This window comes from Taudactylus pleione, unplaced genomic scaffold, assembly GCF_031769625.1.
Source record: "Taudactylus pleione unplaced genomic scaffold, aTauple2 ptg000296l, whole genome shotgun sequence".
NCBI classification, from domain to species: Eukaryota; Metazoa; Chordata; class Amphibia; order Anura; family Myobatrachidae; genus Taudactylus; species Taudactylus pleione.
In genome coordinates, this window is record NW_028284698.1 from 22,176,562 (window position 1) to 22,202,270 (window position 25,709).

The 25,709-nt window shown below is 44.3% G+C and overlaps 1 protein-coding gene across 3 annotated transcripts in view; it reads left to right on the forward strand.

Moving 5' to 3' along the window:
- LOC148511753 (teneurin-1) overlaps nt 1-25,709 on the forward strand; it is a 658,333-nt gene that overhangs the window by 544,063 nt on the left and 88,561 nt on the right. For all 3 annotated transcript variants that reach the window (XM_088482875.1, XM_088482876.1, XM_088482877.1), the window contains one exon: nt 15,871-16,025. In XM_088482875.1, coding sequence (XP_088339001.1) covers nt 15,871-16,025 — 155 coding nt within the window. The remainder of the gene's footprint in view (nt 1-15,870; nt 16,026-25,709) is intronic.

A 25,709-nucleotide genomic window follows, 5' to 3' on the forward strand; every position in this document is an offset into this window, starting at 1 on the left:
TTAATTTTTTTATTGCTAACTTTGTGTTATTAAATTGTAAAATTGGAAAGTTTCCACTTACAGTGTCACAAGACTTTTTATGAATAAGAAAAGAATAACAAACTGCTCTACCACTTACAGTATCACAATCTTTATTACGAATACACTGCGTTTCCACTAACAGTGTCAATATGTTTTACGAATACACTGCGTTTTCCTTACAGTGTCACAATATTTTTTATGAATACATTGCGTTTCCACTAACAGTCACACATTTTTTTACGAATACACTGTGTTTTCCACTTAGTGTCACAATATTTATTATAAACTGCGCTACCACTTACAGTATCCCAAGTAATAAGTGTATGAATATTACACTGCGGTCTGACAGGCAGCGTCACAGTAAAAAAAATAATAATAATATAGTACACTGGGGTACAGCACAAAAAATATATATATTTTATTAATTATATTATTATTATTAGCTTTTATTTTTTTATACACTGGGCACCCTTGGATGGACAGAGCACTCCTGATGAGGAGTTGGACACAGCAGCCCCTGGTTGGACACAGCAGCCCCTGCCCATGGATGGACACAGAAACCCTGGATGGACACCAGCTCCTGGACGGACACAGCAGCTCCTGCCCTAGATGGACACAACAACCCGTGGGTGGACACAGAAGCCCCTTGATGGACACAGCAGCCACTGCCCCTTGATGGACACAGCAGCCACTGCCCCTTGATGGACACAGCAACCCTTGGATGGACACAGCAGACCCTTGATGGACACAGCAACCCGTGGATGGACACAGCTGACCCTGGATGGACACAGAAGCCCCTGCCTTGATGGACACAGCAGCCCCTCTTGGATGAAGCACAGCCCTGACAGCACGGGACTCAGCAAGCAAATGGCTCCTATCACCGTGGGGAGGGACATTTATACAATACAAAATCCGCGAGAATCCGACAGTGGGATGATGACATTTTGCCTCGGAACTGGAAGTTTGGGTGGGTCTGGTTCTCAGGGAACCGAACCCACTCATCTCTAGTCAAAATATAAAAAGACATATGATGTATAATGTTTTCTGCGGCTTCTTGACTTTGTCATATTTTACAGGGCACTCAATTGCTAGTCTACTTAGAAAACTTTAGAAGAACTTTACTTCAATTAACTTGATTCACTTTGACTTTGAACTTCATTTTGCATTCTGGGTGTGACAGACAACAGGCAGTAATTGAATGTGCATAATGCTGCACCATGGGCTACTCAGCTTTGCGCAGTGGGATATTTGATTATTACTTAAATTCTTAGAGCTTGTTCTTAACTCTTTATATTTTGTTTCATTTATATTTAGGATTCTAATTAGAATCCACAATCTGTCTCCCGTGTACCATTGATTTTTCCAAATCGAATGCCTTTCCATCTTCTAATTGTGTAAATAAATAAATAAATAAATAAGATGGTATGGCAGTATTGCAAGACTTTATTTGTGAGTAAAAGTCTCCCAGCGATTACAGTAAACTGCGGCTTCATCACAATCTCTTCTTAACCATTATCCTTTAAATGTTGAACAGGTGGCAGAAGGCAGATGTAAACCCTTAAGGAGAATTAATGCAGGCACCAACTGCATAAATGAAGTACAAGCGAGTGATAACAAAGTCCCTTTAACAGCCTATGCTTTGTATCACAATACAGAAAAGTTATGTACAGAAATCTGGTACCAAGGTGTGTGGCGATGTTCCTTGATATAAGATCTGGCAGGTTGGGCGTACGATACAGAATCACCATAGCCCTCTGAAAAGGTTAATAAAAATCACCCAGCATTCGACCATGGAGGTGAATGGAATTATTAGATGGTCCAGATAAGCTATAATAAATGGCATTCTTAGTAATTGGGTGTTTCCGCAATTCTTTATTTTCTTTGTAATCTGCGAGAATGCATCTTCCTGAAGACTGAGAGCAGGACACAAGAGAGAGATTTTCAATTTAGATTTCTTGTCTGGAGAGTTTCAATTCAACCTGTTTCTAAAAGGCTGGTGAGAAATCCTTGGCAGAATTCACATAGGATAGTCTCCCCTGCAGCAGCCGGCATCCCCATGGTAGGTTTATTAGCTACATGCCGTTTAGAAGCAGCACCTGTCCAGCATTATAACAAGTATAGTTGCACTGTTTAGCTGATAGTTCTGTGCCTTATTGGCTGCCTTACTGTATTATACGTATACTGAATGTCAAGTTTCCTGAAACCTACTTTTAGTGAATTTAGGATAAAGCTCAGTTGCATCCACATGCATGTGAAAAAGACAAAATAAAAAACACTATTTTCCATGTGTTAATACACATTTGTGCCTTCCTTGTGTTTGTATTGGGGTGTGTTTGTTTTGGATGCTGCTAATTATTACTATAATATGCAAATTCCAGGCGCTAAAACTGTAACTTTTCTTATGTTATTAGCATTTCCAATGAAAACTCCTTTTTTTTAGGGGTGAGCGGGTTCGGATTTCTGAAATCCGAACCCCCCCGAGCCCCCCCGATCCGAGTCCGATCCGAGTCAGGCTCGACTTTTCCCGCCTGACTCGGATCTGACATCGAGGCAAAACGTCATCATCCCGCCTTCCGAGTCTCGCGGGTTTTGGATCCTATATAAGGTACCCGCGTCGGCGCCATTTTCTCACTCGGCTGTGGACAGTGAAGAGGGAGGGTGGGAGTTAGTGCTGTGTAGTGTAGTGTAGTGTAGTGCTGCTGTTGTCCACTACTTCAAAGTCCATAGGGGCTGGCTGTGTTGTGCTGTGCTGCTGTTGTTAATAGGGGCTGTGTCCACTACTTCAAAGTCCATAGGGGCTGGCTGGACTGTGTTGTGCAGTCAGTTCTCCATAGGGGCTGTGTCCACTCCAAAGTCCTGTGCAGTGTCCCAGTCCTAAAGGGGTGCTGTAGTGTTGTCCAGGGGGTGCTCTGTCCATCAGGGGTGCTCCCCCCAAGTGCTAAAAAAATAATATATTTTCTGTGTTTGTGAATTGTGTGCGCAGTAGCCGCACGTGCATCAACAAAGTAGTGCCAAGCGTGCGCCTGTGTCATAAGTAAAGGGCCGGCTGGCTTGACCGTTAAAGGGTGCTGTAACCCCCAAAGTACACTCCAGTCCAAACCAAAAAAATAATTATTTTCTGTGTTTGTGAATTGTGTGCGCAGTAGCCGCACGTGCATCAACAAAGTAGTGCCAAGCGTGCGCCTGTGTCATAAGTAAAGGGCCGGCTGGCTTGACCGTTAAAGGGTGCTGTAACCCCCGAAAGTACACTCCAGTCCAAACCAAAAAAAAAAATTATTTTCTGTGTTTGTGAATTGTGTGCGCAGTAGCCGCACGTGCATCAACAAAGTAGTGCCAAGCGTGCGCCTGTGTCATAAGTAAAGGGCCGGCTGGCTTGACCGTTAAGGGTGCTGTAACCCCCGAAAGTACACTCCAGTCCAAACCAAAAAAAAAATTATTTTCTGTGTTTGTGAATTGTGTGCGCAGTAGCCGCACGTGCATCAACAAAGTAGTGCCAAGCGTGCGCCTGTGTCATAAGTAAAGGGCCGGCTGGCTTGTTCGTTAAGGGTGCTGTAACCCCCGAAAGTACACTCCAGTCCAAACCAAAAAAAAAATTATTTTCTGTGTTTGTGAATTGTGTGCGCAGTAGCCGCACGTGCATCAACAAAGTAGTGCCAAACGTGCGCCTGTGTCATAAGTAAAGGGCCGGCTGGCTTGACCGTTAAGGGTGCTGTAACCCCCGAAAGTACACTCCAGTCCAAACCAAAAAAAAAATTATTTTCTGTGTTTGTGAATTGTGTGCGCAGTAGCCGCACGTGCATCAACAAAGTAGTGCCAAACGTGCGCCTGTGTCATAAGTAAAGGGCCGGCTGGCTTGACCGTTAAGGGTGCTGTAACCCCCGAAAGTACACTCCAGTCCAAACCCAAAAAAAAATTATTTTCTGTGTTTGTGAATTGTGTGCGCAGTAGCCGCACGTGCATCAACAAAGTAGTGCAAAGCGTGCGCCTGTGTCATAAGTAAAGGGCCGGCTGGCTTGACCGTTAAGGGTGCTGTAACCCCCGAAAGTACACTCCAGTCCAAACCAAAAAAAAAATTATTTTCTGTGTTTGTGAATTGTGTGCGCAGTAGCCGCACGTGCATCAACAAAGTAGTGCCAAGCGTGCGCCTGTGTCATAAGTAAAGGGCCGGCTGGCTTGACCGTTAAGGGTGCTGTAACCCCCGAAAGTACACTCCAGTCCAAACCTAAAAAAAAATTATTTTCTGTGTTTGTGAATTGTGTGCGCAGTAGCCGCACGTGCATCAACAAAGTAGTGCCAAGCGTGCGCCTGTGTCATAAGTAAAGGGCCAGCTGGCTTGACTGTTAAAGGGTGCTGTAACCCCCGAAAGTACACTCCAGTCCAAACCAAAAAAAAATTATTTTCTGTGTTTGTGAATTGTGTGCGCAGTAGCCGCACGTGCATCAACAAAGTAGTGCCAAGCGTGCGCCTGTGTCATAAGTAAAGGGCCGGCTGGCTTGACCGTTAAGGGTGCTGTAACCCCTGAAAGTACACTCCAGTCCAAACCTAAAAAAAAATTATTTTCTGTGTTTGTGAATTGTGTGCGCAGTAGCCGCACGTGCATCAACAAAGTAGTGCCAAGCGTGCGCCTGTGTCATAAGTAAAGGGCCGGCTGGCTTGACCGTTAAGGGTGCTGTAACCCCCGAAAGTACACTCCAGTCCAAACCAAAAAAAAAATTATTTTCTGTGTTTGTGAATTGTGTGCGCAGTAGCCGCACGTGCATCAACAAAGTAGTGCCAAGCGTGCGCCTGTGTCATAAGTAAAGGGCCGGCTGGCTTGACCGTTAAGGGTGCTGTAACCCCCGAAAGTACACTCCAGTCCAAACCAAAAAAAAAAATATTTTCTGTGTTTGTGAATTGTGTGCGCAGTAGCCGCACGTGCATCAACAAAGTAGTGCCAAACGTGCGCCTGTGTCATAAGTAAAGGGCCGGCTGGCTTGACCGTTAAGGGTGCTGTAACCCCCGAAAGTACACTCCAGTCCAAACCAAAAAAAAAATTATTTTCTGTGTTTGTGAATTGTGTGCGCAGTAGCCTCACGTGCATCAACAAAGTAGTGCCAAATGTGCGCCTGTGTCATAAGTAAAGGGCCGGCTGGCTTGACCGTTAAGGGTGCTGTAACCCCTGAAAGTACACTCCAGTCCAAACCTAAAAAAAAATTATTTTCTGTGTTTGTGAATTGTGTGCGCAGTAGCCGCACGTGCATCAACAAAGTAGTGCCAAGAGTGCGCCTGTGTCATAAGTAAAGGGCCGGCTGGCTTGACCGTTAAAGGGTGCTGTAACCCCCGAAAGTACACTCCAGTCCAAACCAAAAAAAAATTATTTTCTGTGTTTGTGAATTGTGTGCGCAGTAGCCGCACGTGCATCAACAAAGTAGTGCCAAGCGTGCGCCTGTGTCATAAGTAAAGGGCCGGCTGGCTTGACCGTTAAAGGGTGCTGTAACCCCCGAAAGTACACTCCAGTCCAAACCAAAAAAAAATTATTTTCTGTGTTTGTGAATTGTGTGCGCAGTAGCCGCACGTGCATCAACAAAGTAGTGCCAAGCGTGCGCCTGTGTCATAAGTAAAGGGCCGGCTGGCTTGACCGTTAAAGGGTGCTGTAACCCCCAAAGTACACTCCAGTCCAAAACAAAAAAAAATTATTTTCTGTGTTTGTGAATTGTGTGCGCAGTAGCCGCACGTGCATCAACAAAGTAGTGCCAAGAGTGCGCCTGTGTCATAAGTAAAGGGCCGGCTGGCTTGACCGTTAAAGGGTGCTGTAACCCACAAAGTACACTCCAGTCCAAACCAAAAAAAAAATTATTTTCTGTGTTTAGCCGCACGTATATATCAAATCGATATAACATAAATGGAGGACCAAACTTTCTCCGATAAAAATAAAATAGAGAAAGATCAAGAACCACTTCCTCCTAGTGCTGAAGCTGCTGCCACTAGTCATGACATAGACGATAACATGCCATCAACGTCGTCTGCCAAGGCCGATGCCCAATGTCATAGTAGAGGGCACATACAATCCCAAATGGCAAAGTTCAGGAAAATGACCTTGAAAAAGACATTTAAATCAGCTGAAGAGAAACGTAAACTTGCCAATATGCCATTTACGACACGGAGTGGCAAGGAACGGCTAAGGTCGATCCCTAGTATGTTCATGACTAGTGGTTCAGCTTCACATGACGATGGAAGCACTCCTCCCACTAAAAAAATCAAAAGAGTTAAGCTGGCAAAAGCACAGCGAAGAACTGTGCTTTCTAAGAAGATATCACAAATCCCCAAGGAGAGTCCAAGTGTGGTGGTGGTTGCGATGCCTGACCTTCCCAGCACTGGACGGGAAGAGGTGGCTCTTTCCACCATTTGCACGCCCCCTGCAAGTGCTGAAAGGAGCACCCACAGTCCACTTGCTGATATGCAAATTGAAGATGTCACTGTTGAAGTACAACAGGATGAGGATACTGGTGTAGCTGGCGCTGAGGAGGAAGTTGGCGAGGAGGATTCTGATGGTGATGTGGTTTGTTTAAATCAGGCTCCGGGGGAGACAGTTGTTGTCCGTGGGATGAAAAAGCCCATCACGGTCATGCCTGGGCAGAAGACCAAACATTCCACCTCTTTGGTCTGGCAATATTTCTATCCAAATCCGGACAACAACTGTCTTGCCATATGTACCATATGTAAAGGTGAAATAAGTAGGGGTAGGGACGTCAACCACCTAGGAACATCCTCCCTTATACGGCACCTGCAGCGCGTTCATAAAAAGTTACTGTCAAGTTCAGAAACTTTGGCTCAGACCGTAAGCAGTCCAGGGACACCTAAATCCCGTTGTCCTGTTGTATCCAAGCGCCTGCAAACCACACCGTCAACTCCCTCCTCGTCAATTTCCTCCTTAGTCAGGATCGGAAGTAGTCCTGCAGGCCATATCACTGGCATGACTGACTCTCCTATCCGGGATTCCTCCGGAGGATCCTGCATTGCTACGCCTACTGCTGCCGCTGCTGCTGTTGCTGCTGCTGCTGGGAGTCGTTCATCATCCCAGAGAGGAAGTAGGAACACCACTACTTTTACTAAACAATTGACCCCCCAACAGTCCTTAGCGAGGAGGATGAAGTACGACAGCAGTCATCCTGAAGCAAAACGTATAACTGAGGCCTTGACTGCTATGTTGGTGTTAGACGTGCGTCCGGTATCCGCCATTAGTGCAGTGGGATTTAGACAATTGATGGAGGTAGTGTGTCCCCGGTTCCAAATCCCGTCTAGATTCCACTTCACTAGGCAGGCGATACCGAGACTGTACAGAAACGTCAGAAAAAGTGTCCTCAGTGTCCTGAAAAATGCCGTTGTACACAATGTCCACTTAACCACGGACATGTGGACAAGTGGAACAGGGCAGACTAAGGACTATATGACTGTGACAGCCCACTGGGTAGATGTATCACCTTACGCAGCAACAGCAGCAGCGTCACCAGTAGCAGCATCTCAGAAACGCCAGCTCGTTACAAGGCAGGCTACGCTGTGTATCACCGGTTTCAGTAAGAGGCACACCGCCGACAACCTCTTAGAGAAACTGAGGGAAATCATCGCCCAGTGGCTTACCCCACTTAGACTCTCCTGGGGATTTGTGATATCTGACAACGCCACCAATATTGTGCGGGCATTACATCTGGGCAAATTCCAGCACGTCCCATGTTTTGCTCACACAATAAACTTGGTGGTGCAGAATTTTCTGAAAAGCGACAGGGGCGTGCAGGAGACGCTTTGGGTGGCCCGAAAAATTTCTGGCCACTTTCGCCATTCAGCGACTGCGTGCCGAAGACTGGAGCGCCAGCAAACACTCTTGAACCTGCCCCGCCATCACCTGAAGCAAGAGGTTGTGACGCGGTGGAACTCAACCCTCTATATGCTTCAGAGGATGGAGGAGCAGCAAAAGGCCATACAAGCCTATACATCCACCTATGACATAGGCAAAGGAGGGGGTATGCACCTGACTCAAGCGCAGTGGAGAATGATTTCCGTGTTGTGCAAGGTTCTTCAGCCCTTCGAACTTGCCACACGTGAAGTCAGTTCAGACACTGCCAGCTTGAGTCAGGTCATTCCCCTCATCAGGCTTTTGCAGAAGCAGCTGGAGAAAGTGAAGGAGCTAAGACGGAGCGATTCCGCTCGGCATGTGGGACTTGTGGATGAAGCCCTTCATTCGCTTTGCCAGGATTCCAGGGTGGTCAATCTGTTGAAATCAGACCACTACATTTTGGCCACCGTGCTCGATCCTAGGTTTAAAGCCTATGTGGTGTCTCTCTTTCCGGCCGACACAAGCCTGCAGAGGTGCAAAGACCTGCTGGTGAACACACTGTCAGCTGAAGCGGAACGTGACACGTCAACGGCTCCTTCTTCATTTTCTCCCGCAACTGGGGCTGCCAGGAAAAAACTTAGGTATCCTAAGCAACCCGCTGGCGGTGATGCAGGGCAGGCAGGACCAAGTTTGGACATCTGGTCCGGACTGAAGGACCTGGCAACAATTTCTGACATGTCTACTGTCACTGCATATGATACTGTCACCATTGACAGAATGGTGGAGGATTACATCGGTGACAGCATCCAAGTAGGCATGTCAGACAGTCCATACCTGTACTGGCAGGAAAAAGAGGCAATTTGGAGGCCCCTGTACAAACTGGCTCTATTTTACCTGAGTTGCCCCCCCTCCAGTGTGTACTCCGAAAGAGTGTTTAGTGCAGCCGGGAACCTTGTCAGCGAAAGGCGTAGGAGGTTGCTTCCACAGAATGTGGAGAAGATGATGTTCATCAAAATGAATTATCAGCTCTTCCAGGGAGACCAGCCTCCAGAACGTACAGAGGGACCTGTGGTGGTGGATTCAAGTGGGGACGAGTTAATACTTTGTGAGGATGAGGATGTACACACTGAAGAGGGTGAGGAATCGGTGGATGAGGAGGATGAGGATGACATCTTGCCTCCGTAGAGCCAGTTTGTGCAGGGACACATTAATTGCCAGCTTGTTTTGTGGGGGCCCAAACGAACCAATCATTTCAGCCACAGTTGTGTGGCAGACCCTGGCGCTGAAATGATTGATTTGTTAAAGTGTGCATGTCCTGTTTATACAACATAAGGGTGGGTGGGAGGGCCCAAGGACAATTCCATCTTGCACCTCTTTTTTTCTTTGCATTATGTACAGTTTGGGGCCTAGTTTTTCTAACTGCCATCCTGTCTGCCACTGCAGTGTCACTCCTAGATGGGTCACGTGTTTGTGCCGCCCACTCGTGTCGCTTAGCATAGTCATCCAGCTACCTCGGTGCAACCTTTTGGACATAAAAACACTATTGTGAGGTGTGAGGTGTTCAGAATAGACTGGAAATGAGTGGAAATTAAGGTTATTGAGGTTAATAATAGCATAGGAGCAGAAAAACCTACAAATTCTGTGATTTTAGCTGTTTTTATGCTTTTTTTCAAAAAAATACAGATCCAAAACACAAAACCCAGAACCCAAAACACGGAAGGGTGGTTTTGGCAAAACCAATCCAGATCCAAAACACGAAGAAAGATCCAGATCCAAAACCAAAACACAAAACACGAAAAGTGGCCGGTGCACACCCCTACTTTTTTTATATAATATGTACAGTTGAAGTTATCCTATTATACCTGTAGCACTTCTTACTGTGCACATTTCCTATTTTCTTATGTCTGCATTTTAGAACTTAATTACATTCTACTCTACATCAACCCACAAGTGATTTGCCAGCTGGTAACATTGCTGAAAAGCAGGCACATGACTTCACAAATGGCATTTCCAGTGTGGGACTATGTTTTTGCATCATGCTAAATTATACATTTAAGGTATAATAAACATAGTAGGCTTGATTCAGGGGTGGACACAGTGTTGATGCCACTAGCAAGCAGCCATTGTATTCAGTTTGCGCCTGCGTCCAAGCTGCACTGCACATGCCGCCCGATAGTTACCGCCGGGAGCCGCAGAACAAAGATTATATTTGTCAACGCTTCTTGCAGTGATAGAAAATCTTTTTGGGATAATTTATCCATAATATTTGCTGAGCAAACCACTTAGTATAATTCTGCAATACAGTGTAAAATAATCCCTGACCAGTATGTGCAAGAGAAAGATGGTTCCCTCTGCTGTAAATTCTACACCCTGGCAAATATTAAATCTAAATAAAGACCAACGGCCTGACTTCCTAAAGTCTTATGGGGCACATACAATAGGCAGCTAACAGGGCAATTCCCTGTTCTGCTGATGCCTGGGCCTGGGCAGCCGTGAAATCTAACATGTTGGACAATCCCGATTTGCCGATTCCGACCCAAATATTATCACAATAAGCATGTCGGGGAATTTTAACATGCTGTATTTTGCAGATTCCTTGACAGATCACCGATCATCGATGTCTGCTGATATTGCTGATCAACAGATCGGATTGACGTTGCCAGAACAGGGAGTCAGACTGTAGATGTATGGCCTGCATAGTTTGTATGGATGGCTGCTTCTGACATAAACTTGCTCGGACCTACAAAGACAAGCATTGCTTGTAGATCTGCACTTGAGCAAAGCTTCATTGCCTCAGTAAAATCATACTGCTTAGTGCAAAATCCACATGATCAATTCACCATGGCAAACATACAGATGTCTATATCTTTATTATGTACAAATCCTAACTTGAGCTGGGACAGATGTAGCCTTAGGGACAGGTTAAGGACACATTAATGATTTCCATATTCAAAAACTCCAATATAAAGTGAAAAAGAATTACACAGATTTCAATATTCAGAATTATGATGGGGGGCAATTGTCTTAATAAAACACCAAATATACTGACAGTAAGAATAATCGGAAAGAGTCTAGAACTGTAAAATGAAAGGCAACAAAACTGTATATGCAAATAATTGTCTCCATTTCAATGGATTATTTATTTTAGCTTTTAGTTTCATTCACATTGGGAAATAACTCTTGCATTTGGAAATGTAATATTAATGTCGGCAGCTGGACATCTGTGGCCTAGTGATGTGAAACAGAAAAAATTAATTGCATAATCCGTAAGAGATTTCATAGCAACCTGTTTTTTTTTGTAAATTAATAAACCCCTTAATTCAATACACCTAGAGTAAAGAGAATGTTGGCCAGAGGTATGCAACATGCGGGCCTCCAGCTGCTGTGGGACTACACATCCCAGCATACCCTGCCATAGTTTTGTGCTAAAACTGTGGCAGGGCATGCTGGGATGTGTAGTTCCATAGCAGCTGGAGTGCTGCATTTGATTACCCTTGCTGTAGACCTTGGACATTGAAATATTAATATGCATCATTCTGTGGGCTCTTGTCAATATTCTGTACATATCTGATCATACATTGTGTAACATATGCTATATATGCTATATACCAGAGATGGGCAACAGGCATTCTAGGCAGTGGCGTAAATTCATCCCAGAGGCAAGTTATAATTTGGTGCCCCCTGTCACAGCTGCTGACACTGTAATGTAGCAATTCGCATGCAGACAGGCATGAGGTGAATATGTTGTGGACAATACAGGAGGTGCCCCTTCAGAGCTGGAGCCCGGTGGCAGGCACCTCCATTCAGTGGCGTATCTATAATGGGTGCAGGGCATGCGGGGAACACGGGCCCCTGGGTCCAGGGGGGCCATGCACCGCACACCCTGCACCCATAATCTTACTTACCTCTCTGGAGTCCCACGTGGCATGGGGGGTCCGGCGCTGTAAAACGACTGGAAAATGGATGCAGTGGCCATTTTCCCATTGTTTGGGCTTGACCAGTACAGGAAAAATGGCCGCCGAGGCTACTTTCCCTGTGACCTGTGCATACACTATAGACTGTTCAGTGCACTGCCGTCCGCCAGGTGGAGAGGAGGGGGCCCATGTCGGAGACTGCAAACGGGCCCCCTCCTCTCTAGAAACGCCCATACCTCCATTGTCTCCCATAGTTCTGCCCCTGATTCTAGGGCCACATGCTGCCCTCTGAGCCTTCACTTGCAACCCCCAGCTCCTTCCTGCCTTGCTGTCAGTTTACTATATCTTGTATTGTTTGTTAAAATGCTTACAGGAGCCGTAACTAGACTTCTTGATGCCCTGTGCCAGAAAGAGCATTGGCGCCCCCCTCATTTTTCAAAGGGACATAATGCACCCAAAAAAGGGCCATGGATTCATGGGGAAGGGCCAGGGATGAGATGGGAGATGCTGGGGATGAAATAAGAGGAAACTACAAGCAAGAATGATAATAAACAGAAATTTGACAGGCCCAAACAGCACCCCCTGACCTGTGGTGCCCTGTGCAATGGCACTGGCCGCACTACCCTAGCTACGGCCCTGATGCTTACTAATATGTTATTACATCTAATTAATTGATCACCTGTATTTATTGTACTTATTACTGAGATTAAGAATAAAATTCTGACTTTTGGCATAATAAAGGACCACCCAGTGTGACTCTCAAAGTGTATCTGGTTTCCTATCACTGCTTTTAGAATTTGGATCATATCTGCCGACTTCCTGGATCAGTAAGGGGATGTGCTGTAGGAAAGTGGACGGGCCGAATGGCATGATGACATGATCGCATCATCATGGTTCCACACCAACTAAACAATGCAGTGATTACCGGCATTGTGAAGCATGGGTGGGTCCATGATGAATCACGTCATTGGGCAAGCAGACCACCCACTTTTACAAGTGGGCGGCTTGTGGACAGATGGCGGCCGACTCGGGAAACTTGCTTACTCTTCCCGGTGGCTGGGAGCACCACCCCATTTTCGGAAGTCTACCAACCATTCTGGGAGAGTAGGCAAATATGTTTTGGATTATCATGATGTTTGATAGAAGAGAGGGTATAATGCAGTGTGTGAGACTACTGTATGTGACCGCAAAAAAGGGTGAACACACTCAGTGAAATAAGTTTAAAAGTATAACATTTATTAGTGTGAAATCAGTTATTTTATGGTCTAAATCGAAATTTATGAAAGTCTTATGAAACTCTTCCTTCATGTGCTTCCTTTCCTCACTTATACCATCTTCTCCTCCTCCTTCCCAACAGCGCCATTGAACTTTTGGGTTCAGGCAGCACAGCCTTTCTGGATATGATACTGTATATACAGTAATGAATATATGCCTTGTATTCTCTTACGTTTTGTATTGTTCTGAATTGTAATTCTTTTGTACTTTATATCTTATTATGTCTGTACTGTTTCTGTTAATGTATGTTGCAAGGTACTGCAGACACCATGTAGTACCATATAAATTATTAATAATGATGATGATAATAGTAATAATAATAATAATAATAACAATACCTAACATTATTCTTCAAGATCACACCTATGTTTTGCAATAAAGTGGCCCATTTTTGAAATGTACAGTATTGCCAGTTTTAGCCTGTGGAAATCAGGATGTCCCTTGAAAATAAGCACTGACTGGATGGTGCAAGAAGAAAAAAAAGAAACATTTAATTTACTTTACCTTCTACCACTCTAAGCATGGCTGGGATAGCCTAATTAGTAGTAGATAATCCCTGCTGGGAATGCACTAGTGAGTCTCAGAATGCTGTTAAAAAATATTCTGATTACATAAATGTAAAAGAAACTGTTTCCAAAAAACAGATTTCCTTTAATCAGCAGTGCTTTGATGGGGCGTACTAGTATTCTGTGCTTTGATGGGGCGTACTAGTACTCTGTGCTTTGATGGGGCGTACTAGTATTCTGTGCTTTGATGGGGCGTACTAGTACTCTGTGCTTTGATGGGGCGTACTAGTATTCTGTGCTTTGATGGGGCGTACTAGTACTCTGTGCTTTGATGGGGCGTACTAGTATTCTGTGCTTTGATGGGGCGTACCAGTATTCTGTGCTTTGATGGGATGTACTAGTATTCTGTGCTTTGATGGGGCGTACTAGTATTCTGTGCTTTGATGGGGCGTACTAGTACTCTGTGCTTTGATGGGGCGTACTAGTATTCTGTGCTTTGATGGGATGTACAAGTATTCTGTGCTTTGACGGGGCGTACTAGTATTCTGTGCTTTGATGGGGCGTACTAGTATTCTGTGCTTTGATGGGATGTACTAGTATTCTGTGCTTTGATGGGGCGTACTAGTATTCTGTGCTTTGATGGGGCGTACTAGTATTCTGTGCTTTGATGGGGCGTACTAGTATTCTGTGCTTTAATGGGGCGTACTAGTATTCTGTGCTTTGATGGGGCATACTAGTATTCTGTGCTTTGACGGGGCGTACTAGTATTCTGTGCTTTGACGGGGCGTACTAGTATTCTGTGCTTTGATGGGGCGTACTAGTATTCTGTGCTTTGACGGGGCATACTAGTAGTCTGTGCTTTGACAGGGCTTACTAGTATTCTGTGCTTTGACGGGGCGTGCTAGTATTCTGTGCTTTGATGGGGCGTACTAGAATTCTGTGCTTTGACGGGGTGTACTAGTGTTCTAAAGTTTACTAATAGTGGACAACATTCATGATATGTGATCAGCAGACAGCCATGTAAAAAGAGCTGTAATGCACAGCAACCAATCAGCAATTTACTATCTAACATTGCAAAAATAACAGACTGTAAACCAATTTTCACAAAATGACACCTGTGACTTTGAAGAGGTAGATAAAATGTCTGGGTCAAGGTCTACAGTGGATAATTTAATATAAAAGCATAATTCAATGATACTAGCAATAAAGTAAGCGTTATGCCCTTACTTTCATTTGTTGAAGGTCGCACAAGCCTTTCCTATAAAGCCAGGAAAGTCAAATATACTAATGTTTCCAAAGCTTACCCGAGCTTAGGGACGCCCACTGCTGCTTTCTCATATGCGTCCAATGTCACGCACTAATGTAAACATTGGTAATATCAACGCAGATGGGGTAGCCATGCAGCATATGCGGCAAGTCTGACCCGTGTCAAACACAGCTTCTTCTCTTGACATACAGAGAGATCTCATGCTGCGAAGGAGATCACAATAGTTAATTTATGAACGCCCATGAAACAGCTTTTAAATTATCAAATACGCCTGCGTTTGCCTAACCACCCCCCGTTACCACCACCAAACGCTGACTACCTGTCACTCACTTTGCAAATGTATCCTCTGTGCGAGCATAATTGCAAAACATTCCCTGCGTGTGCGCAGTGCAACTTACATGCATGTGCAATGGCCAGCAATCGATTGATCTGTGTGAATATCGCCATTGTGTACATCTCGGATTCAGGCTAAAATTACATAGCGCTTTCACCTGACTGTGACCAAGGGTTTTTTGTGCCGTGGCTCCTTCTGTGCATGAAGAGCAAGCAAGAGTATCTACACAGTATGCTGACTTAGTGTAGTGTACCTAAGCTGGCGCTGAGCACAAAAGCTGGTACAAGAATGCTGTACAAATGTATAGTCGCTGGAGTGTAAACAATTGTTATTTTCCTTGTAATAAAATAAACAGTAGCGCAGCAAGCTGTGTAAAGATTACAATGTGTAGGTTGTGTTCTGCTGTTAATTCCAAGGTTATCGATATAAATTACATTCATGAAAATGTGTTATGTTCTCGAATAACATTCCTGCCATCATACTGGGTAAAAAAATAAGACATTACTATTTATTTTAATCAATAAATGCTACAATGTGAGCCAATTTAACAAGGTAAAACCATATACTTCATGTTTGGTTGTTTAAGATGCTATAGATTTTATTTTTATATATATATATATATATATATATATATATATATATATACTGTATATTTTAAAACCTGTATATGTAATTTCAGCTGTATACATTAATCTGACAGGATGATTTTGATCAGCAAGCTTAACTGTGATCTCCTCCAACAGGCATTACAGTGGATGCTCATGGCTTCATATATTTTGTTGACGGTACCATGATACGAAAAATTGATGACAGAGGGATCATTTCAACAATTATAGGCCTGAATGGGTTAACCTCTACTCAGCCCTTAAGCTGTGACTCAGGGATGGATATTAGTCGGGTAAGAGACATTTATTGCATTCTGTTGACAAATTCTATTTTTGGGTCAGTGTTGGTCATTGAGGCAGGCTGATGAGTTGGGGTGGAATGGGAACAGGATTGGAAACACACTAGTGTGAACTAAACATCAGTAATTCAGTGGAGTTTTTTTCTTAAAGCAGTAAGGGCCCATTTACAAACGAAGGGAAATACCAGCGGGAATTTTCGTTTAGTATCACTGTGATACAAACGAAAATTCCACTGGTATTTAGTAATACTTACCCCTCCGGCGAGGTCCCGCGAAGTCCAGCAGAATCCTCGTCCTCGACGAGGTCCTCAGCTGGGCTGCTGGCAGCCTAACGCTGCCAGCGACGGGGCTCCAGGGTCATGCGCATGCGCGACGGTCCGTCTCGCATGTGCATGACAGGGAGACCCGGCAGTGCCTGGAAGGCTTCGTTGAAGCCGGGTAGGCACCGCCGGGTCTCCATTGCTGGCATTGGGGCCCGCATCGCTCTCGCCATCTTTTATATGGCGAGAGCGATGCTGTACAAACAGCGGTAATCTAAGATTACCGCTGTTTACTAAATACAGCAAGATGGTATAACCCCTTTAGCGAGCACTAAAGCGGTTATATTTCGTTTGTAAATGGGGCCCTAATTGCTTACGTCAAAATACATTTCAATTTGCTTCTTTTTGCTGGTGTCAGTCAACTAATATTACTACAGCAGAATATTTAAAATGATTATCACTCTTGTAATAGGGTTTCTGTTAAATTCATAGGACCAATTGGTTGTGTTCTGCTTAATACAACATAATTACAAACAGTGCACTTAACAATAGCAGAAGATTTTTTTTTTCTTTCGTCCAATAGGATTTTTTTAATAGACGAATATATGTGTACAATATAGGAAAAAAGAAATGCAAGTGCACACTCCCCCTTTCCCGAATATATGTGTACATCACCATTAGTTATAACAAGCATCGGTTTACACAAGCACATTTGTGGAATTTCCTTCAAAAAAATGTTTCATCTTTTTGTTGTTAGATATTGGTTTGGTTTCTATCAGTACTGTTGAGGCTGTACTTCCTGTCACATACAGGTCTATTTATCATGATTGGTCTGTAAAAAAGAATTTAAGTTGCAACGTACTGTATGGCAGAGGTAGATTTTTATCCAATTTATCATTAACTATTTTACTGGCTAATATTTTCTTCCAAAAACCATTCAGAATTTGAAATTGTTTTTAGAATTGAATTAGGTCCTGAACATCTATTTAAAACTTATCCAACACGATTTTATTTAAAAAAAAATTAACATTTTTGTACTTTTTCATTTTAAATACATTACACCATAAAAATAGCAATTTTATGGTCACTATAATTATTATTGATATTTACTAACATCAAGCTTTGTCGATATACTGTATATCACATATCAGGACACACTGGGGCGCCGAGTGTGGGTGGGTTGGATCCTCGGGCTGCCCGATCACTGCGACCAACAGTGATCGGCACTCATTGGGGGAGGATCCAGAAGTGCAGAGGGGCCGGATAATCTTCCAGCTTCTGTCCAGTGGGTGTTGCTGACTGATCCCAACAGATGCGACCACACCAGGCAAGTGGTAAAACTATTGCCAGCAGTAAGAGGACTATTACCTGACTACTGTCCTGGTTTCCTCTGGGCATGCATGACCCAGTTCTGTCAGTTTACACATGTGAAGTGCACTGAAAACCCAGGCTAGACTACCGGCCACACTTTAAAATTAAAAGAGAGAAAAAAATAAATGAACATATTAAATAAAAATGTATTAATAATATTAATAATATAATAGAAAAATACTTTATTTAAAAAATAAAAAAATTTTCCCAGTTACGATCTGATCCCTCTTATCACATTCCTGTGATGAAGTTAGCAATAACACGACAGACAGCAATACTTGTACCACTGCTGTCCTATATACCGGCAGCCGGCTTCCCGACTGTCTTATCCCGGCAAGGGTGAAATGCCGGGCGTCTAGATGGAGATGCCCGCATTTCCCCGACGCCGGGAGACCGGCGCCCGGCATCACGATCGTAGTGATGCCGGGCGCCGCTTGCGGACAGCCGCGTGGGGGGAGGGTTAGGTTTAGGGCTCCCCGGGGGGGACTTAGGGTTAGGCACCCCCCCAGGAGGGTTAGGGTTAGGCTAGGGGGAGGGAGGGTTAGGGTTAGGCACCCCCGGGGGGGACTTAGGGTTAGGCACCCCCCAGGGGGACTTAGGTTTAGGCAGCGGGGAAGGGGGTGGTTAGGGTTAGGCACTTGGGGGGAAAGTTAGTGTTAGGCACCCCTAAGGAGGGTTAGGGTTAGGGGTGTTAGGTTAGTGGATACTTACCTATCTACGATCTGGATTTCCAGCGCTGTCGGGCTTCCGTTGCGTTGCAATCTGCTCCTGTCGGGCTGCCGCTGATGGGTATCGAACCACCGGCCATGCGGCCGGCGGTATATCATGCCCATTCCCCCATCAACAGCTATTTCCAGCGCTAGTGCTTGTTACATAGGGGCCTATTCATCATCACTTCATTTTTACAAAAGCAGGTTAAAATTAACATTTTCACCTGCAATTGTAAAAATGAAGTTATCGGGCCATTCATCGAGAAGGTAAAGCAGGAGATATCTCCTGCTTACCTTCCTCTGGCGGAATGGCCCGGTGTCCCCATACACTAGTAAGGGGACAGAATTCATCAAGCTCAGAAAATACAATATTTTGGAGCTTAAGTGCGGGAGCATTCGCCATCTTCAGATGACACAGGAGTCCTGTGTCGCGAAGAGGGATCCCTCCAGCCCTGTCCAGTTCCTTCTGCCGGATGTTGGGGCTCTTGTATGCATGCATTTTGTGTGCACACTTGTCTCACTGCTCCGAAAGCACTTTGGGGAGACATCTGATTTTCGGATCAACTGTCTACGCTCCGCAGCAGTGATGAATTGCTCCGGAGCTCGCGTGGAGATGGATTGGTAATTATCTTTCATTAACATAATGAATAGACCCCATAGAGAGAAGGGTAGAGGATCTGCATTCTGTGGAAGTGTCACTGGATATTGAGAGCTAATGAATAGTGGTGGTATTGTCAACGGTACACCTAGGTGTAAATGAATGAGTGAGATAGTGATATGTGGGAATAAGATGCTTATTTGTAAAATAACAGGATAGACACAATACTTCCAAATGACATAAATTCATGTGTAATACTTTAGTACTCCTTCATGTGGAAGCGTTGTGTATTCTGTGTCCTATTTTTGATAAATATCTTATTCCCATATATAAGCACCTCAGTCATCCACTTACACCTAGGTTTGTCACTGACACCACCACCCCTACTTTTTTTATTCTCTCTCTCTCTCTCTCTCTCTCTCTCTCTCTCTTCCCCCCTCCCTTTGTAAGAAAGGGTGCACTGAGACTACTAGTTCCACAACAGATAAGGGTCACATGTTTATTTATCTTGTTTTACCTTAATAGATATCCTTTCCAGGTTTAGAAGTAATTCAAAATGGCTTAAGAAACTGAATTTAGCTATTAATACCTAGCAGAATTTGCTGCATATGGTGTATGTGTCCCTGGCCTTCAAAAGATTTTCTGCTGTTGATTTACCTTTCATCCGAAGAAATGGTCCTTATGTTTGTACTGAACTATGAAAGCAGGCAAAACATCAAACCCATTCTACAGGAGAGCAGCTGTAATAGCTGGAGAGGATGCTGCGGAATATAACATGGACAACAGCAGGAGTTTTGTTCAGGAGAATTCTGCTGAAACATGGATTGAAGTACGAACATTGGAGGAAACAGACAGTTAATGCTATACATATAAATTACCGGGCTGTTTCAGAGTTGTACACAACTGCAATGCGTGCTTATAAATAAATGGGGATTTCGGCCAGTATACAGAATTGGCAGCACTGACTCTAGCCATTCACCTGTAAAAGTAGTTATAATCACTCAGTTACACCAGCCTTATCCTTGGCAGAGGAGATACAATTGAAATGAAATGCATCTTTTATACGCACAACTCTGAATAGCCCACAAGTCTGCGTTCTCACCCACAATATGCCCTCATGCTATATAAGCTAGCCAAGCTGCCACCCAGTCACACCCAGCCAGCTGTAAGGTGAGATGTGGCTGAGATGCATATGACTCCTCAAAAAGTATATTTGCCGTATATGCACAGTGTGTGTGTGTATATATATATATATATATTTTATATATATATAGATATAGATATAGATATATATATATATATACACTGTATATGGGCATACAACTGTCACTACAAACTACTCTTGGTTGACAGGCACTGCCACACAAGGGAAGTAGTTTGTTGATGGGACCATCAACACGTTAATGTGGATCTCTGCTTGTTGCTTGCAGCACTTACTAATGCCAGTAGTGATGGGGCAGCATAACAAACAGTAGTAAAATGGTTCTAAAAGTAACTTATAGGAAATGGATTACAGTAATGGTAAATTATACTCTGTTACATCATACTTCCATACAGTTTCTCCATAGTCAGGGCCGCAACTAGGGGGGAGCTAGAGGTGCACGTGCACCGGGTGCCGGGATGCAGGGGGTGAAATAGGGCTGACCCAGCCCCTGCACACCCCACGCAGTCTTGTAGTGCGCGGTGATTTGGGGGCAGCAGATTCCATGCGTACTAGCCATCCGCATGGGCTCTGCTGAAAACTGCCCTCCAAAAATGGCTGCCATCAAGTAGGAGACAGATACTAGAGGTCCTACTGGACCTCTAATGTCTGTTAGGCCAGCGCAGCTGCCGGGAGAAGATGCAGAAAGGTCTTCTCCCGTGAAACCCCCTGGCAACGAGCATGAACCCCCTGGCAAGGAGCATGAAGCCTCCTGGCAACGAGCATGGAACCCCTGGTAATGAGCATAAAACCCTTGACAACGAGCAGGTAATTTTAAAGTAATTAGAAGCCTTACTGTGGGGCATAAAATGGTGTCAGGGGCAAATATGTAAGTGGCACTTTGGTAATAGACATTACAGTGTGGCATAATGTGTAATGGGCATTACGGTGTGTGGATTAATGTTAGTCACTATACCAGGGACGTCTGACTAGTGTACTGCCTTATGGAGGAGCAAGGCCAAAATCCAGGTACGGGAAGGGAGGGGGCGCAAAATGACTGCCTTGCACCGGGTGACAGATATCCTAGTTTCGGCCCTGCCATAGTGAATAAAATCCCTGCAGTCTGCTACACACTATGGAGACTTTAGGGAAACAGCGACATTCTATTTTGTCTGATTGGTGATATCACATTGATCCCTGTCACATATTTTTTTAAATCAGCTCTTTATGTGTGTTTTTCCCTCATTTTTGGGTTAGATAATATGTTCCCATTTGATATTGTACTATCCCATTTTTGGGAGTTTTTATAAAATATTGGACATGTACTGTTGATTATGGATCATTAAAATTATTTATTAAATCCTCTGCTGTGATCTACAGTATTAGCGCCACCTACTTTTTGTTTTTTCTGCTACACACTATGGGCCTGATTCAATCAGTCAGTCAGTCAGTCAGTCAGTCAGTCAGTCACTCAATCAGTCAATCACTCGCAGACCCGGTTGCATCTTTTGCCATATCTGCGGCTTATGCTAATGCCACGGCCAATTTATTCTAAACTGAGATGCCAACTTGTAGCGTCTTTGAGACGGTGCATTTCCATCTTTGTGTGTCTTTAGACGCACCATCGGATGCACCATCGGATGCACCATCCAAACTTGTACCCAGCCTTAGTGCAGATGCAGTTTCTCCGTCTGACCATGGACTCCTGTGGGAGCGGCTGTGAATATTTGGATGCAGCCGCTTTCAGCGTCACAACATCAACACGTCCATGTCTGCTTAGCCACCTTCATATAACCTCCTAGGAACACCCACTGAAATCCACAGCTCTTGCATCCAAATCTGTGCTGCATCTCCGCATATCGTCACGCATGCGCTGTGTGATTTAGATGCATGCGCAAACCTATAGCATTGGCCAAATGCATGTGGCATTGACCCTGCATGCTCCTCTGACTCAGGCCCTATGAAGGCAGCTGTTTTGTGGCCTGAGCCAGTATTTGTGAGAATGCAGGTATTTAAGGGAGCTATTGACAATCATCCATTTGCTCACAAACACTGGAAAATAGCCAAAAACGGTTGTTCAGACAAATTGGTTAATAGTAAAACACACAAATTTAACCAATTTTAATAATTTTTTTGTCTTTTTTTCAGTGTTTAAAATCATATAATCGACTGTCATTTGCTCCCATACATTACCAGGTTTTCATTCCAAACAGCCAGATTGGACAGATATCTGACAGAAAATTGTATAGTGGATGCCCAGCTTTAATTAGATTGAATTGCCTCACTTGCCTCGTTTTCTTATTTGTGCTTAAAATCAAACATAACAAATGTGGCTTTATATTGCCGAAGGTAGTAATGTGCTAATCACTCCCTTCTCATTCCAGAAAATATCTATTGTATTTACCTGTATGTAATATTCAATTTACCATATTTGCAGCTTCTACAGTATATTAAAAAAAATTAACAATGCATACATCAAAATGCCAAGTATTTACTATTAAACATATGCTGCAATGCTTAGGGGAAGATTTATCAAAGCTTTGAGGGATATAAAGTGGAAAGAGATAAAGTACTAACCAATCAGCTATTAACTGTCTTTTTACAGGCTGTGTTTAAGAAATGGCAGTTACAGTAGGATGGGTTGGTACTTTGGGCCCATTTATCAATGGGTTTTAAAACTCGTTGCATATAATAAAACTTGCTCATGCCAATCATCTCCAACTGTCATTTTTTCAAACAGATGACAGTTGGGAGCTGATGGGCTTAAGCACCATTATCTTATGCAATGAGCAGCAGCTGGCTGAACATGGCAGGTTAGGGTAGGGGCTGTGTCATGCCCAGAGTGTCACACCCTTGCTGACTGCACCACCCATACCTTCCTCCATATGTGCCTACAGCAGTGTTTCCCAAACTCATTCCTCAGGGAGCACTAACAGTGCATGGTTTCCATTTTTCCTAGTTGGTGCACAGGTGTATTCATTACTGGCTGACACAGGTGGAGCTAATTATTTCACTTGTGTTTCTGTGAGGAGACCTGGAAAACATGCACTGTTCTCCCTGATGAATGAGTTTAGGAAACACTGGCCTACAGCAACTAACACCAATTTACCATTAAACAAACTTTGCTAATTCTTTATACGAGGGGCTGATGCAGTATTGCACATAAGTGCAATGCTGAACACAGATCCCCTATTGCGTGTGCAGGGCCGCTTCTGCGAATGTGCAGAACAGGTCCTGCATGATTGCACGCAGCCACTGGTATGCCTCTGCCTGATTGACAGGCAGTGGCATCTAAGGGGCAGTGATGGGGCAGGGACGGCCGACTTTCCAGGAAATGGAGCGTGACTGCCCCGTTTTCTGGGAGTGGCAAAGCCAGGGGCTGTGTCCATGGACACAGCTTCCTGGCCTCGCAATCTGGCCAGCCTGAATAAGCTGAGGCCCGGCACTGTCCATCATCGCGACTGATGGTGATCCCAGCCTGTGACCTCAGTTGCAGTGCTGGGATCGCAAATGCAGCAGTGGGTGTCATACACCTCCTGCTGCATTTGCATATTAGAAAGAACGGAATTGCAAAGCTGCTTGCGTGCAGCTTTGCAATTCCGTCCACAGCTGAATCACCCCCTGATACCGGGTCATCTCACGATACATGCTAATCAGATACAATAAGTACTTGCAATTGTGATAAGTTGACTTTACCTCTATTAGGAGATGTAATCCATTTCATTAATATTGGTCCTGAAGGCAGAATAACTAGGTAGACTGAAAGTCCCTTATCACCAACCTCTAAATCAGTCTATCCCTCTTCCCAGATAACTTATGGCCAGTGTTATCCATGCCTTTCTGCCTTTAGTGACATGCTTCAACTTACACTGCCTGTGATAGCATAACAGTGTTTGGTCCCTGTTCTTACAGATGCAGTGTGGATAAGAAAGATTGACATTTGTGGTTTCAGTAAAAAAACAAATTATATAATTTACTGTTATAACTGAGTCTTCAGATACAAACAGGATTCTAAATCAGTGTCATAGGTCATCTTGCTTATATGTGTGATTCTTAAACAAAATATACTGTACACAGAAACAATTAAACTAAAACACGTGTTTGTTTATACAGCACCTTTAGACATATTTATGCAAAAAGACAGGGGAGCTGATTTGGAGTTGGACGCACACACGGGAAAAGAAAAGGATAAATCAAACACACATTAAGATAGGTTATTTATGGTGATTTGCTGGGGATGTAGTTGGCATCCCAATGGTCAGGATGACGGCGCGCAGAATGGCTGCGTCGGAATTACGACAGCAGTCAGAATCCCGGCTCTAGAATAACGACCGCTGACATCCCAATGGGATGTATTAGGGTTAGGTTTAGGGTTATTCACTAGGGGTAAGTTAGGGTTAGGCTGTGGAGGGAGGGTAAGGAATAGGCTGCAGGGGGAGGGTTAGGGATAGGCTGCAGAGGGGGAGACTTAGGTTAAGGCTGCAGGAGGGGAGGGTTAGGTTTATGGGATGTTAGGAGTAGGGTTATGGTGCCCATACACCTACACGATTTTGGACCAATTGCCCGATTTTCAATGAGTCATAAGATGGATCTTGTGAAAATCGTGTATTATTTTAGTAAGATACGATCCGATGCGCAGCTCCTATAATCGGATTGCATGATCAGATGTGCAGCACATCTTGTCCATCGTATCGTGTGCAGATCATGCCGTTTATTTTGTTCATGCGATCAATCGTGCAGCAATTCAACTCATTTCAATGACTGTTTTTTAATGAGCCTGTGAGACACAGGATCGATCTTACGACAGATCCTGTGCTAAAGAAAAACAACAAACATGCTGCCGGGACTGCCAGGGAGCTCCGGGGAATCGAAGAGAAATCGTATATGAATCGGATCTTATGCTGGTCGTGTAGGTGTATGGGCAGCATTATAGTACTTACCTACAGGTGTCAGTATTTCAAACGAGTCAGGATTTCAGCGTCAGGATTCTGAGCTCCAGTATTGTGTGCGCGGGGTCGCGTACCCAACTCGATTTGCTGAGCCGGAAGCATCAGTACAATCTGTACCAGGCTTACATCAGACATATCTTTTTTTTTAAACTCTTTATAATACAGCAAGTATTCCAGGGCCATTGACAGCCGTGACAGGCCCGGGTACACATTTCTTTAAAAAGTACATGGCGCCAGGTGGCCAGGGGCAGATTTAGGGGGCAATTAATGCTATTGTCCCCCCTGCCACACTTGCAGGGAGAGAGTGGAGACTGCTGCTGGTTAGAGACTGCAGTATGTGCAGGCCTGGTGAGAGAGACTGTTGCCGCCGAGCAGCAGCAGTCTCCTTCCTCTGCCTTCCCAATGTAACACTGATCCGGGCCTACGCCGTGCTCCTCCAGCCGGCCCAGGCCTGGATAAGTAGTATATATATATTAATAGCTGAAGGACGACTATTATGAGTGACATATTGCTATGATGCCGTTGTCTGAGCAGGGCACATCATAAACCAAAATTAAAGGTCCTGGTCCGTAGATTTGTGGACAAATATTGGCATTGTAATTGGTTGCTTCGATTTGGAGTTATGTGGCAAAACATCCACCCACCATTC